Source organism: Brienomyrus brachyistius, chromosome 8 (assembly GCF_023856365.1).
Source record: "Brienomyrus brachyistius isolate T26 chromosome 8, BBRACH_0.4, whole genome shotgun sequence".
Lineage (NCBI taxonomy): Eukaryota > Metazoa > Chordata > Actinopteri > Osteoglossiformes > Mormyridae > Brienomyrus > Brienomyrus brachyistius.
In genome coordinates, this window is record NC_064540.1 from 7,078,041 (window position 1) to 7,093,308 (window position 15,268).

The following is a 15,268-nucleotide window of genomic DNA, read 5'->3' on the forward strand; positions in this document are numbered from 1 at the left end:
TAAATTTCACACATCTAACCGGAAAAGCACAAATTAGAGAAAGATTTTCCATGAAAAAAGTACATGGCTTCATACTACCCCCTAGTGTTAGGAAACTGACATGGCAACTCATGGTTCAAACAATAGTTTCAGTCAAAAGGTTACAAAAAAGTGCACGTATCAAAAAGCATACCACAATAAATTAAAATTCAAATTTAGCAAAAGAAATAAAAAACAAATTAAGAGAATGCAAACTTTTACACAATACCAAACAGGAAATAAAAAATAATAATAGTTACCTGAACATCTGTCAACTCAAATTCTACCTGGAAAGCCAGTTGACAGCAGTAACCAGTAAGCCTGTGTCGCTGGATAATTTTGCTTTTACCTGGAAACAGAAATCATGGAATTATTTGCTAAACTTTATTTATAGGCAACCAAGATACTGAATAATTTTACAATGTCAAAGTAAGGTGGTTACTGCATGATGAACCAGTGTTCGGCTACAATCTCTGCAGTTTCATAGCAAAAGACCCAGAATGAGAAAATCGTAATTTAGGATTAACTCACTTTTTTCCAGGGTCTTCACTCTACACTCTGTCAGAACAATTCCGTTCATTTTGGTCTGCCGGGCAAGATCTTTCTCCAGCTTCTCCAATTCCATCACAAGATTTGAAGCTGCATCCATATCACCTTCCCCATATCCTGTTGTTGACTTTGCACTTAGAGATGTCCTGAAATAAGCACATCCACGTTCTCCTCAAGGGTCACTGACACCATGATAAATCACTTGGTTTGTTAGGCACACATGAAAACCCTATTTTTTTACACAGAGGTAGAGATTTCAGGCCCAGAGAGCACAAATCCAGACCGAGATTTTGTTTCAACCAACCAGTTGAGTGCTCTGTGACTGTCACTCTTTATACTCAATTGGTTGGTTGAAACAAAATCCTGGTCTGGATTTGTACTCTCTGGACCTAAAATCTCCACCTCTGTTCATACATAAAAATTCTCTGCAAAACACAAAATAGCATCGGCTTAGTACGGAGCAAGTAATAAATAATAAATTGTGCAAATTACAAAGAACGGTTAACTTACAAAAGTTTAGGCCTGTCCTTATCAAAGACCTCTCTTTCATTGTTTTCCAGTTGTTCTTGCAATTCTGCAATTTCTTCTTGTAGAAGTTTAATTTCTGCTTCATAAGTTTCCTCCATAGCTTTCTATATTTGGGATTAAATGAAAATACATTAGATATTCAATGCATTTCTTTGAGGATACACAGGCACGAAAAATGTGGCTTGACGTTTTTACAAGAAACAGACTAATTTTCACTACCAGCCAAGTCTCTGAAATCCTAAGAGAGCACAGTTGGTCAGTTCTATAGCACCAGTAATGGAATTAGAATAGAAGAGAATGGACTCGCTTTGCTGTTGTATCCCAACTATCAAACTTTACTGCATAATGGATAATGGGTAGCACTCTTAACTAAATGCACGAAATATCTGCAACAGCTGCCCAGCTGTGATGGCTCCTGTATGGTGAAGTGCAGCTTAATTAAACCACCCCAGTTCCAGACCTGGAGCACTGTTAGTTCTCAGCAGTCTGAGAACATCTGAGGGCTCTCTCTCAGTTGATTTGTAGAACCATGTGCTTAACCACACTTAATATGAAATCTGAAATGAAGGAGTACTATCTAGGACAAGGAGCTGTTAGACACAACCCCTGTGAGTGGTAATGAACGGAAGTTGCCTTCTGTGTGTATACGCAACACATCTTAATGGAAGGGTTATATTTGAGTGACTGAAACTCTGAAATGGAAATAAAATAGATTTGTGTAATAGTGGTTTCACTGCTATGACCATTCACAAGGCTATTCAATATTTTGGAAAAATGAAGTAAGTCAGTCAGTCTGTCAGTCAGTCTATCGCCACTCGTCTTCTATAAGCATTTATCCAGTATACGGTCGATAGGGAACTGCACCCTGTCCCAAAAAGGACCCGACAAAGGAGGCAGGCGGTATGTGTACGTCCGATTTAACTATCAACTACATAAACATTATAGCAATATCCAGTGTAACTCGAATAAAACCTTAACTAAAGGTCGTCGGTATTTTTTTAGACCCAGAACAGACGATTTCATCCACTTCAGTTTGCTTGGTACAAACTGGAAAGCCATTTCCAGTTATTTAAAAACTACTCTACAACCCTGTCCATATTTATTCGTGACACTCGCTTAGCAAAATGTACATTCGTGGACGTTTACAAAGGCTGCAGTGTCAGGGGAGGGCTGACACTTTCCCGATCCCGTTCACAGCTCAAACTTCTGTCAATTTGTCGACTAAACCTGCATATACGGTTTTCACTAATCGACAGTAGAAATATGCCATGCTTGTTTACGACAATTATCAATCAACATGCAAGTCAGAGGCAAAACAACTAAAAGCCAACAAACGTAAACACTGGAGACTTACCGCTTTCAGCTTATTTTGAAGACCAGCGGAACTGCGCGCCCAGAATGGACTTTACCAACTTCGCCAAAACAGGGGGGTAGCTTGGGGGTACTTTTTACTACTTTACTCTTCCGATTACATCGAAAGAATGAATAAATATATGCAATTGTAATTATAAAATTTTCTGAAATATACAAATTTAATTCGTAAAGTAATGAATGAGAGAAATAATGAGAGAAATAATACATCGATCTTACATAATTTTGCTGTAGTTAACTTGTAAAATATTCCTACCTTGAATTAACTAATATCGAAAACAAATAATTTATTTGAATACACATCTATTCAATTTATTTTATTATATGTTTGCTTTGTTCACGCCTTTTAGTAAATAAGCATTTTTTTAATAATAAGAATAGATTGACGGAACCTTCAAAGCGGACCCATTATTCTGTAAAGGAGTTCTGGTGGGATTGTATTTTGAAAGCACGATGTACACAGCGTTGTAGACCCATGTGTCTGTCCGCTTCATTTTGCGGGGTAATTGTAATGTTGTAGGCATTTATAAATAGTTGATTTGGATTATGTGAAATCTTTTTTTTTTTATTCGCCTTTGTCATTTGTAGTGATTGTTTCGTTCAGATATAGATTCACGCATTGCAATAAAACTTGCGGGGACTTGTGGATTATTAAATCGAACGTCGACGACTGTTTCCGAAGAGTTCGTGTTGTCATTTAATGCTGATATTTAGGAATTAAATAAAAATAGGTTTAATAGTTTAAAATGCAGGAGGCGAAAGATGTAAAGCGTTTATATATTGGTGGTCTTAGCCACACCATTTCTCAGAAGGACATTAAAGACAGATTTGGGAAATTTGGTGAGGTGTCAGATGTTGAAATCGTAACAAGGGAAGATTTAACAGGTAAGACTGACAGACTGCTATCAGCATTGTTACAGACCCTTTGCACTAAACCTTGTTGTTTACTAATTCTTACGTTTTTCCCTAGGTGTCCCACTGAAGACGTTTGGTTATATCAACATAAACATTTCCGATGCAAGTCTAAAAAAATGTATGTCATCGCGGATTTTAGATAATATTTTATGTTAAGGAATGCATTTGATTTGTTTTTGTCAATTGAGTTTATATTGTTTTTAGGCATGACAGTATTAAATAAGTCCAGATGGAAGGGTGAAACACTGCAGATCGAAGTGGCAAAGGAGAGTTTTTTACACAGGTATGTTTAAAAAAAGGTATGGATATTGAAGAAACGAAATGAACAATAGTAATGAAATTGCCACAATCTACAGTATTTAAGATTTAAGATTTGAAGATCAATATATTATTTTCAGTACTGTTACTCCTCCAAAAAATCTTTCAAAACAAGGGAGGCCAGCATTCATTCAAGCAACCATGCCTAATCAAAACCTTAGTGGAGACAACACAACAGTATTGTTCTCAAAATGGATAGTAACCGATAACCATATGTTATTGTGTCTTATGCTGCAGCTACTGATTTGCTCCTGGGGCAGAGAAGAGTTAAATGCCTTACCCAACTCTTTGAAATCTTTTTTGTCAAATGTTAGACATCGTGTTTGTGGGTTTCCTCTCAGAGTTTAGAAGCATGCAGTTAGTTAAGTTGGTATCTCTAAATTGCCCATAGTGTGTGAGTTTGCCTTGCAATGGACTGGAATCCCATCTAGGATCTTCCCCTGCCTCATTATTTTCTGCATAAGTAGTTATGGAAAGTAAATACTTATGGATGGATGTAATGGATGGATGCAAGTTAGAAAATGCATCTGCTGGTTGAAGTAGAGTTTATTTATTAGTGCTTAGAGAATTCTTTAAGAGTTCCTACAAAAATCAAACCTTTTCATAGACTGGCCTTGGAACGTCAGCAAGCAGCTGCGAAGACTCAGACTTCTAAAGTGGATCCAAAAGAGACACTGATGGACTCGTTTAAGAAGGCGGGCGTAGAGAACTTCCACATGAAGTCAGCAGTTCCAGGAACTGAGGTTCCAGGCCATAAGGTTTTTTGTGTTTTTTCCCCCTCTTTCCTACATTCTTCACCTTTAATATGCTTCAGCTAGAACTAATATTGCTGCTGCTACATTAGCACTAAGTTAGTAAAGTTAGTGGTAACAAGTAGATACTAGTAGTTATGGAGGCTTCTGCTAGTTGGCAGTGTGTGAGATGAGTCTTCTTGAGTTTCACATCCAGCATTAGGGAAGCATTCAGTAAATCGGTTTCTAGTGAAACAGACCAAATGCACATATATTTAATAGTTTTTTTAGGTAGTTCATCCCTGTTATGGTTTAATGGCTGTTTTCATTTTGTTTTCCTGCACAGGACTGGGTTGTAAGTAAATTTGGGCGAGTTCTCCCAGTGCTTCATCTCAAAAATCAAGTCAAGAAAAAAATATCCTTTCATGTTTACTTGCCCTACACTATAAACAATAAATGGTAATTATTTAGGTCTTGCGTAATGGCAATGTTAAGGTGATATTATTTTGTATTTTTGGCTTCCCTCTGTATCATTTTATATAGTTCTAATGAGTTTTTATTGCTGTATGTTATCATGATGTTGTAGCTTTACACTTAGTGTCATACAGTTTATTTGGTAAGTGAGACTGTTACGCACAGAACGCTACCAAAAGCGATGGGTTAGGTCTAGTTCATTACAGATAAATGCAAATAAATTAATTGTGATTTGGCTAGCCAAATTTAACTTTAGCAGCTGCTTTGGTGTCGTAAGAAAACACAGATATTTGCTGGAGGCAAATGCTAGCCTTTAGAAAGGCAATTTTTTATAGAAAATTGTGCATTTTGAGCTGACATGTTTGCCTGGAGTCACAGGAGTGCCCTGTGACTGCTGTGGGGTACTGTGTGTGGAGGCAGGCTTCCTGTGTGTGTTGTACTTTAACTGGAGCACGTTTTTAAATATGATCCTTCAAAGCACTGCCACAACATCAAGAGGCTGGAAACCGAAATGACCAATGAGACTCCTGTGTCAAATCTAACTTGGGAAATACTAGACGCTGACAATGAAATTAGCAAGAAAAGAAGAGGTGAATTCCCACCCCAGAAATCTCTCCCTGCGAAGATCAGGAAGAATTCAGTGAGCAGAATTTTGATGGAGTCGTATTTGGGAGCCGTGCGTGACAGTCAACCAAAGGAAGAAAAGCAGAGAAGGTTGCCGAATGGCGCTGGTAAAGTTCAACTATTGCAAGACGTTTCTGAAAATCATGGTTCTTCGGCACCCAAAAAGCATGAATGTTCTCACTTGTGGGACAGTGATGTTGATTCAGAGGAAGAAATTAAAATGTTGGTTGAATCAGAAGATGCACGCAGTTTGGAAATGAATCTGGGAAATGAAGTTGACCTGGAAGTGGTTGGTGACGATTTTGTTCTGACTCCAAATATCCTTCGGGTCCAGGGATCCAAAATTTCTGAAGAGTTAGACGACGAGCGGGACTATGATTCGGCAGATACTGATGAAATTCTGTCCAACTGCAGAAGTTCTGGCAAGCAAAAAGTAATTACTGAAACTATAAATAGTGCAAATACCAAGCTGGAGAAGAATAGTGAGACTAAAGCAACTAGAGGAAAGAGAAAGGCCAGTTCTAAACTTATTACGGGGGATTTTAGTCAGAGTGGAAAATCAAGCTCGGATGAAGAGGATACCAGTGGGAATGAAGATTCAGATTATGAGGCTATGATGGCCAACTGTTACCGGCTTGAGCTTTCTCTAGCGGATTTGGAGAACCTGGCAAAAGGGCCTTCAGCCAGTTCTGAAGAGGACTGCCAAAGGCCTACTTCACACAAGGAACCTAGTCAGTCTTCAGCAGCGGTATTGCCACACAAAACAAAGCCATCAGCAGCAAAGTCTGGCAACACACCCGATGCTATTTTGGCGGCTATTTTGGCAGATGACAGTAGTGATGAGATGTGTGATAGAATGAAAAAGAAGAGGAAAACCTCATCTCTGAGCCTTCCAGCCTTCGTGGGAACAAAGTCCCTCTGTGGGCTAATGAATGGGGCTCAACCGGACTTTAACGTGAGAAGAAAAAAGCAGGAGGACTTCATGATGACAGAATCTGAATCGAAGCCAACACTGGGTTCCTCCTCAGATTCAGTACTGTCAGAAAAGCAAAGCGACGACACAGAAACCCCAACAAATCAACCAAAAGACAAAGCGGTGAATTCAAAGCCCTTGTCAATTAACGGCGACATGGCAGCGAAGAGAGAGAATGGAGAATCAGAGGAGGCCAGCAGCTCAGAGGATGAAGAAGCCGAACGATCACCCAAAAAGTCCAAACGGCAACCTAAAATAAAAGTAAAATCCAATGATGCACCCAGCTGCGGATCTCAACCCAGTTTGTCGGATACCCAGTATTCAGCAAGCGGGGATTCCAAAGGGAACCGTGGTCAGATTAAGGATGTTGTGCTTCCAAAAATGCCTCAGTCTTATTCTGAGAAGACGGAACCCCATAATAAGACTCCTCAGTGTCCAGGGATCGCACGGACATCTGAGAAGCAGCAGGAGGACAACCAGAAACGTCTTGCGGCCCTGGAGCAGAAACAGAAGGAGGCCGAGCAACAGAAGAAGCTCATCCAGAGTGCTCTGTCCAAATTGGTAAGTTTTGCGGATTCAGCCAAGTGCTACAAGTTTGGCATAATGAAATGAGCCAGGAAAATGGGCTCATTCAAGCATCTCTCTTCTTTCCTAAGGACAAACCTGGGACCAGTCAAGGCAAACACGTCGTGTTTTACTCCGATGACGAAAGCGAAGAGGAGGTACAAGTTGCCACTGAAAACCCAAGCAAGACCTTGTTTGAGGACAGCTCTGAGTTGTCCGAAGACAGTGCTAGCGAAGTGGAACCAGGCAAACTCAGACAGTCCAGCAAAGATTTCACCGTCAAGGTATGTTTTGTAAGCTATTTAAGTTAATATAATTCTGTGTTTTTATTGTCAGTGAATGATGGTTACCACTGTAAAGATTTGGTGTTAATTGTCAGGTGTCTGAATGAAAAAAGATCTCACTAATTTCATTGGTTTCATTTTTATCTGCTGAACGGTTTAATATATTCCTATATAGGAATTTCAGAAACAGGGAGGCAGCAAACTGTTTCTCAGCAGTGAGGATGAGGATGATGAAGAAGAAGAAGAAGATGATGATCAGAGGTTTCACATCAAGCCCCAGTTTGAGGGCAAGGCTGGACAGAAGGTGAGAATGCTTGGTGGTCTGTGACTCGGTGGATTAGGATGCTGTATCTGTAACTGGAATCTCACATGTTCCAATCCCAGAGTTGGCAGAGTGATTTCGGTGTTGGGTCATTTACCCGCAGTTACTGTCTGGTGCTGCTGTCTCAGAAATGCAGATTGCTGTAAATAAAAACATCTGCTAAAGCAGGGGTGGCCAATCTTATATGCAAAGGATTGGTGTGTATGTAGGCTTTTGGGGCAACCTTTAGGTCAGCTGTCCAAACTCAGGTGTGAGGACTTTATAGCTAATCGGTCCTCCAATTAGTAATCTAATTAGGGAGTTGCAACGAAAACCCGCACACGCACCAGCCCTTTCTGGTTAAGATTGCTCACCCTATGCTAAAGAAATCTAAATTGTCGGTGTGTGTGGTTTCTGGGGGAAGAAACTTATGTTACCGATTTTTCCACCATGTAGCTAATGAAGCTGCAGTCCAGATTCGGGACTGATGAGAGATTTCGCATGGATTCCAGATTTCTGGAAAGTGATGAGGAGGCCAGTACTGCAGGTCAGGCTGCACATGATACTAATGTTGAGACTTGATTTTCCAAATAAAATATATAGCTGTCTACCAGCTTCTTTATTTTCCTAAAAAATAATCAGTTCTGAATTCTGTGGGGAAAATATGATTTAAAAAAAAAAAAAAACATTTTTCGTATTCTTTTTCAGCCATTTGGTTAGATCATGTTGTTCAGTTTCATTGCGGAAATCTCTTCTAATACCTCAGGCACAGAAGACAATCATGTTTTTATGTTTCATGTTTTCTGTTAAACTTTTTATTCTTTCTTATTTTCAATACAGATCCTAAGTCTTGCAGTGGTCTTGAGGTAGAGCTGGAAGAGGAAAAAAAGAAGAATCTAAATATCTTGGAAAGCGTTCTGCATGTCGGCCTGCAGGCTTCTGAGGCAAGCAAAGAAAGTGTAAAGAGCAAAACATTTAGGTAAGGATTACCTTAAATGTGCCATAGAATGTATTTTTCAGTGTTTTGAAATGTTCTGTGCGGTCTACATAGAATGTATGTGAACTTGGTTTGGATGGAAAATGTACAGAAGTGGTTTTACAGGCCCATTTACAACCCAAATTTGGCCCAAGAAAGAAACGAGATGTTTTCCCTTATTTGGTGGGCTCATTAATATGTTGATTAGCTCTTTTTTGATTGGCTGACAGTGAGGCACTGAAATGGCTCATACAGAACCAGCATCTCTACAGTCATGTACTGCATTACAACATTTCAGTCGACGGACCACGTATGTGATGGTGGTCCCATTAGATTGTAACAGCTGAAAAATTCCTGTGCCCTATAACGTTATAGTGCAACGCACTACTCGTGTTCGTGGCGAAGCTATGTGAACAAACCTACTGCCCTGCCAGTCGTGTATCACTGTATCGCATGCAGTAATGTACAGTACATAGTAGAATGAAAATAAATAATAAAGTATGCATTTGCCGTATAAAGCGATATGTGCGGCAATTTTTTGTAGTAACAGCGCAAAGGCGTATAAAAAGAATGAAGTGCACAGTAGCCGTGTGAAGGTTAGGATGCACCAGTGAATGCGTACCTGCGTACCAGTTATGTGCATCCCCATAATAAACATCTATGTTACCAGTTCATGCATTTACTATTCTGTACTTTTTACCGTTATTTTGTACTCTTTCTGCTTTGCCACACGTAACGGTAATACTCCCACTTCAGCCTATAGACAAACATTGGTATAGTCACAACTTTATTAGCATTGTAACAAGAACATGGAAATTATTTTGCATCTCAGTCAACAAATGATTTTTCGATGCTAGATTCATCATGCAATTTTTTGCCAAGGACTCCAAACAGCAAGCCGGGCAGCTGGTAAATGTATCGTTTGCGACGAATCTGGACTTCTGCTTTTAATTGTTTTATTTTTACTTCTATATTGAATAGGTATTTGCTTAGCGAAGCGAAAGTCTCGTCAATGTCAGTATCCCAGATTCATAATGTTTATTGCAAGGGCAACTTACACAGCTGGAACCATGCGAGTAAGCTTTTAGGAAACCCTTGATCAGGATTTTCCTTCTTATCATACTAGTAATAAATAACCTTTCATTAGTGGCTGTCAGTATTTATGTGTTTTTCTTCGCCAGTTTGTGGAAAACTGAGCACACACCCTTGCAGGTCCATTGGGCTTGAAAGTGGGCTGGTGTACGTTAAGTTTGGGGGTGTAGTTAAGGCTTGCATAACGGTCTACGGTTTTTGAATCAGCCCATTTTACCTCCTCCTTTTACATATGCAGGATTCAGATTTCAAATAGTACAATAATATTTGAGATTCACAGCGTGTCAGTTCCTTGTATTGAACTCTCCTTATTTTCACTATGTCTAAGTCAGTCCTATTTTCATTACATGGCGCCTTTAGGCTCCTGGGGCCTGTCAGGATTTGCTGTTTGACGGTGCACGTGATCTACAGCATTTTCTTTGCTGATCATTTTAACGTTCTGCCTTCTGTCTCTTCAGAGATGTGTCAGCCTTACACTATGATCCCACTAAAGAAGAACATGCAGCTTTCGAAACAAAACCTGAGGAACCCAAGAAAGAAAGGTACCGCTGCGTGTTGGCGTGCATTGAGCTCGCCTCATGCCGTCCATGCGGGACCGTAGTGCAAAGGCGGCAGGAATCCCACGTCGATCGGAGAACAGCTTTGTAACATAAATGTCTCCCTGTTTGTTTTCGTACCACAGCAAAGCCGCAAGGCGTAAGAAACGCGAGGCGGCGGAGAAACTCCCCGAAGTGTCCAAGGACATCTTCTACAACGTAGCGATGGACCTGAAGGAGGTGTTCGGACCCACAGACATTGCTGATGGGAAAGATCCTGTAGCGTGGGATAAAAAGGACGAGGAGACGACGAAAGAGCTGGATAATAGGGCTGGAAATGCAACAACTGAAAGCGAATCGTCGGGCTTCAGATTCTCATTCTTCGGCGACGACCCGGTGGAGGACACCACTGTGAAAGGTTCGATTGTTGGGAAAGATCAGGGCCTTGTGTTAGAATGGCCCCTGGATCGCGATCAAGGAGAGGCTCTTGCAGAGAGTCAACCTGAGCAGGTTTTATGAAAAAACAGTCAGATTAAAATGATTTTTGCATAAGCATGTCTGATGGTGCATTTTAACTTAAAAAAAAGTTAGATCGTGGGCACTGAGAATTGTTTTTGCTTGTGCAAATCTTGATTGTGCTCCTCCCCAAATCTCCCCCCTTTCTGTCCTTTCAGATGACTACAAGGTGGAGCTGCTGAAGGGAGCAAAGGTGGCGTGGCAAGCCGATCCCCGTTTTCAAGACAGCAGCTCTGAGGAGGAAGAGGAGGAGGAGAAGGAGCAGGAGGAGGAGTATGAAAATCAGCCTCAGCCAGCCAGTTCCAATGAGTAAACCAATTTTCCCTTGCCTACCAGCTTTTACAGTGACATGGGGAGAACCAGTTAAACTTTTTTTTATTTTATTTTTTTGCTTATTTCAGGGGACCAGTACAACCGAAGAAAACATTTTTCTTTTTCTTTGAAGATGATGAAAGGTTGAAAGGTATGTGTATCCCACAATTCTTAGCGTGCTGTGCGTCCGTCAAGAAATGTGGGGGCATGACCAGTGTTCAAGGGGGGCGGAACTTCCTGTGTGTGACACACTCATTCTCTCCACCCACCTGCTTTGGATTGGCTGCTCAGAAGGACCCAAGATGTTTTGCCGAATGGGAAAACTAGAAGACCAGAGGGAGACATGGGAGGAGACTCGTTCCTTGTTGATTGAGGTAACTGTCTCCGTACAAGTCGGCTGTGTCATTTAAAATTAGTTTCTCCAAGTTGCTCTGATTGTGAATATTTTATAATATTAAATGAATTGTCAAGTCATGAAGTCTTTCTTAATGACTAACTTTTTTTAAAATGTGTATATAGGAGTACAGGAAGAAGCACAAGAATGCAAAACGAAGGGCGAAGACTTCATGGAAGAGCTAATATGAAGACACAACTGGACTGGCTTGTCCTGCCGACAGGACGCACTCAGATTGTCACTATAGTGACGCCGTCTGTAAAATAGGTTTCACGACTGGCTAAATATTCAGTTTGGATTAATGGATACAGTTGCTAGCTTTGTCACAAATAAAAGGCAGATAATCTGTCTATGGTATTCCTCTTCTAACTAACCCTGACCTGATTTAGATATTTGCCTGGCGTTATCTTCCACCACCAGGGTCTGGTAAAACTTTATGTATACCAACATGATCACCAAAACTTATTTTACTTTATTATTATTATTATTATTATTATTTTAGATTATCCATTTATTTTCCAAATGTAAACAGAATTTACCGAGAATAAGGCGTTCGCTGAAAATTGGTTTCAAACAGATCTGGTTTTAAGCCTTGTTCAGAATTATCTTGGCATTTCAGCATTCTGGGTATAGTTTGTCTTTCGAAGGAAAATGACCGTGTATTCCCCAATAGCATAAAGGCTTTTTTAATCTTTATGATGTATATAAATTCATAGACATGCATAAATGTTTAGACAGGTATCGGGAGCACTTTGCGACGTTTCGTACCAAGTACAAAGACCCCGATCTTTATCAACCATCTAACCTTTCACACGATTTGTCTCATGTTGACTGATTAGTATCTCTATCATGCACAACATATAACAGGTTTTCTTTGATAGCTGCTCCAGCTTTTAAATCAGTAGTGATAAAGCACGATGTGTTGTACTCGTTTTTTGCAGGATTAAGCTCCGCCCCTAATCCAGATGCTTCAGGCTGACGGGCACAATCCTAAATTTAAAAGCCCAGATCACATGACAACTCGGCAAAAATGATTAGCTTATTAGAGCATAAAAGGGGATGTTTCACACCCAGGCAAAATCATGTGGATATTTGTTTCAATAGCATCTGAGTGTCTGTATATTTTGTCAATATGTAGCCATAGTGCTGTACTAAATGGTATAGCTGCCTGAATACCACAGATTTATGATAAATTAACATCTGTTCATTAATCTTTTGTGTGGTTCAGCACGGACGGTTGGAAGTACCTACCAAAAGTGGTCCAAGGAAGGGCAACTGTTGTATTTTCCAACAGCTGGGCCCATTCACACACTTGAACATTTATAGATGCCAAAGCTGTAATAATTTTCTAAATATTGTTCTGTACTACATTGGTCTCCAGTCTGATTTACAATAAAAGCTACTTTAAGTACTTTAAATAATCTGTGAAGTTATAATGGGGGGGGGGGGGGGGGAGTAATTAATTGCCCCCTGTGCACGCGGTCGATGCGTCGCTGTCCCCTGTTGTAGTAACGGCTTGATTACTTACTAGGTAAGACACCACTAGAGAACACTCATTCATGTGCACGTGGAATGCAGGCAAAACGCATGAAAACATGCAAATGTCGTGGTTAAATTCACAGCCCCCTATCTACGTGGCTGCACACCTTATCTCCAAATAGCTATTTTAAATCGACAAGGTGTTGATTCTTTATTGCAGTTGTGTCAGCTGACGCAGACCTGCTGCTCCTCTGTGGTGCTCTGTCTTCCCAACCACCTGCAAGTCAATCCTCAAGAATGCATTTCATGTTCTATAATTTTTTTTCTATAGAAAGGTGCATACATTTTCAATATATTGAAAATTTTCAAGCTTTAGATATAGTATGTTTTCATTTTATTGTTTCCTTTTTAGAACCAAGTATTCAATTGTGTTGTTATTTCGGTGCTCTGTACTATTTTTTAATAACACGTCCAGCACACAATGTGCTTCCTGCGGTTTCCGGGAGGTCGCGGTTTGTGCCTCTGTTTAACGCTGGCAGCGTTTCATAGCGCCCTCTAGCGGTGCTGGGAACTTTTGCACGCACGAATAGCTGGTTGCCCCCAAGCGCTTCGGGCGAGTACATGAATGGTGCAGCCCAGTAAGGAAATGTAAACGCTGTGTCAGCAAGTAAGTTCATGAAGAATAAGCTGGCTAAAAGGCATTTAGTCAAGGTCCCCGATTCTACTTGCCCTCGCACTAGTTTGCATAAACGAGTTTTAGCTCTGTATCAGAAACGGCGACTATGTTACAATTAAATCGGGCAGATCGCCATTTTTAAGCTTTCACAAAATTGGGAACATGTATTATTTGGATGGCTTTTAATCTTTATGAAAAATATGGTCGTGTTTGATGAAATTGACGGCGAGTTGAAGCGTTCAGTGCTTCTCGCTTTTTGCGTTGGTGGGTAACTATGCAGAAGAAGCGCCTCGCTCGTTTTGCACGTAGCTCTCTGCTGGGTTGCACAATTTCAGTACAAACATTGGGGGAAGGGAAGGGGCGTGGGGACACGAGGTGCACGTTTTTGTCATAGATACTATAATGCATAGCTATTGCATTTTATGTCCTAGAACAGCGTCATCTTAGATGTACATGCGGAACAGGGTACGCTGAGTACGACAAATGTGCACATCCTACTGCGTTGGCTACTGTCTTTTTTTCTTTGTACTTGTAAACACGACATTGTGGTTTATTAATTCATAACAAAAACAAGTTCAAAGCCCCCTGTCTTCAGATATTAACTGGGAGGAGGGCGGGACAGCTTATCGTTTCAGTGAACTAACGGTTTGACTGTATTTTGCATTTGTGTAAATACTGTGAAGACTTAATTATTTTTTTCTTTCACCCGGAACTACAGTGTAAATAGCCTATCGAAATTCATCCTAAAGCCAATGAAAAAATAGGTCACAAACTAGAATACCCTATCTCTAAATTTGTATGAGGTTTAAAAATGAAATTTGTTTCTCATTTTAGTTTTTGTTATACTTATCGTTTTAAATATGTTTGCAGGACAGAAAGTATTCCGACATTTTAAAAGTGAAGCTGGCTTTTCAATAACGGGTTTGATTCACTGTTATGCCAACTTTTTGATAGTGTTATAACCGTGGAAATAATCATTCCCAGACAACAAAAAGGCTATAGATTAATTAAGAGAACGTTTGATCACGGTTTTTATATGGGTTCAAAAATGCCTTGCATTTGAGCTGTGTATGTTTTCATTGGCCAATAAATGATCACTTGACAAAGAAACATGTTTTCTAAAGCTTGACAGTGTAGAAATTAGATCGCTGCGAAGGGGGGTGGGGGTCGGATACGTGCTACCTTTAGAGTATCAACTGGATAAATTCAGCTCACTTCCAAGGTCTCTGCATAGTTACCATACAGCTAGGAATCTTGACAGCGTGATGTGATTGGAGAGAACAGGTCCAGCCCCCTGCCTTACATATAAAAACCCATTTCCATCTGAGACACAGATGTTTAAAGACACACATAAACCCACTGACAAGATGGGGGCTGATGAACATAAAACATGCCCAGACAAAGAGTGACACAGTTTAACATGAAACCAAACTTGCTAGCAGAATATCGTTCCTTAAGGATAATAATAAAGACATTTGCCTTAAAAAGTGAACTTTGCGTGTGCTTAAACAGGTGGTTGTCGTTTTTTTCAGGTTTCTCTATAAGTCTGCACAACATGCTATGTTCAATGTTTTTCTTTTTTTTCCCTAAGGAACACTTTTTGTCTGATAACATGGAGTTTGCATGTTCTCCCCGTG

The 15,268-nt window shown here is 40.2% G+C and overlaps 2 protein-coding genes across 2 annotated transcripts in view; one reads left to right on the forward strand and one right to left on the reverse strand.

Moving 5' to 3' along the window:
• LOC125747153 (centromere protein P) overlaps positions 1-2,586 on the reverse strand; it is a 70,585-nt gene extending 67,999 nt beyond the window's left edge. The window contains exons 1-4 of the mRNA XM_049021999.1: positions 2,450-2,586; positions 1,078-1,199; positions 550-713; positions 279-367 (exon numbers count right to left, since the gene is read on the reverse strand). Coding sequence (XP_048877956.1) covers positions 279-367; positions 550-713; positions 1,078-1,193 — 369 coding nt within the window. The 5' untranslated portion in view covers positions 1,194-1,199; positions 2,450-2,586. The remainder of the gene's footprint in view (positions 1-278; positions 368-549; positions 714-1,077; positions 1,200-2,449) is intronic.
• Positions 2,587-2,880: 294 nt separating this feature from the next.
• nol8 (nucleolar protein 8) lies at positions 2,881-12,887 on the forward strand. The gene is made up of 16 exons (XM_049023117.1): positions 2,881-3,351; positions 3,437-3,499; positions 3,586-3,664; positions 4,307-4,457; positions 4,777-4,845; positions 5,359-7,062; positions 7,158-7,349; positions 7,525-7,653; positions 8,107-8,197; positions 8,491-8,629; positions 10,177-10,260; positions 10,401-10,672; positions 10,929-11,079; positions 11,172-11,233; positions 11,374-11,456; positions 11,602-12,887. Exons 1-16 carry the CDS (start codon positions 3,213-3,215, stop codon positions 11,659-11,661), a joined length of 3,468 nt encoding a protein of 1,155 aa, XP_048879074.1. The 5' UTR covers positions 2,881-3,212; the 3' UTR covers positions 11,662-12,887.
• Positions 12,888-15,268: the final 2,381 nt, after the last annotated feature.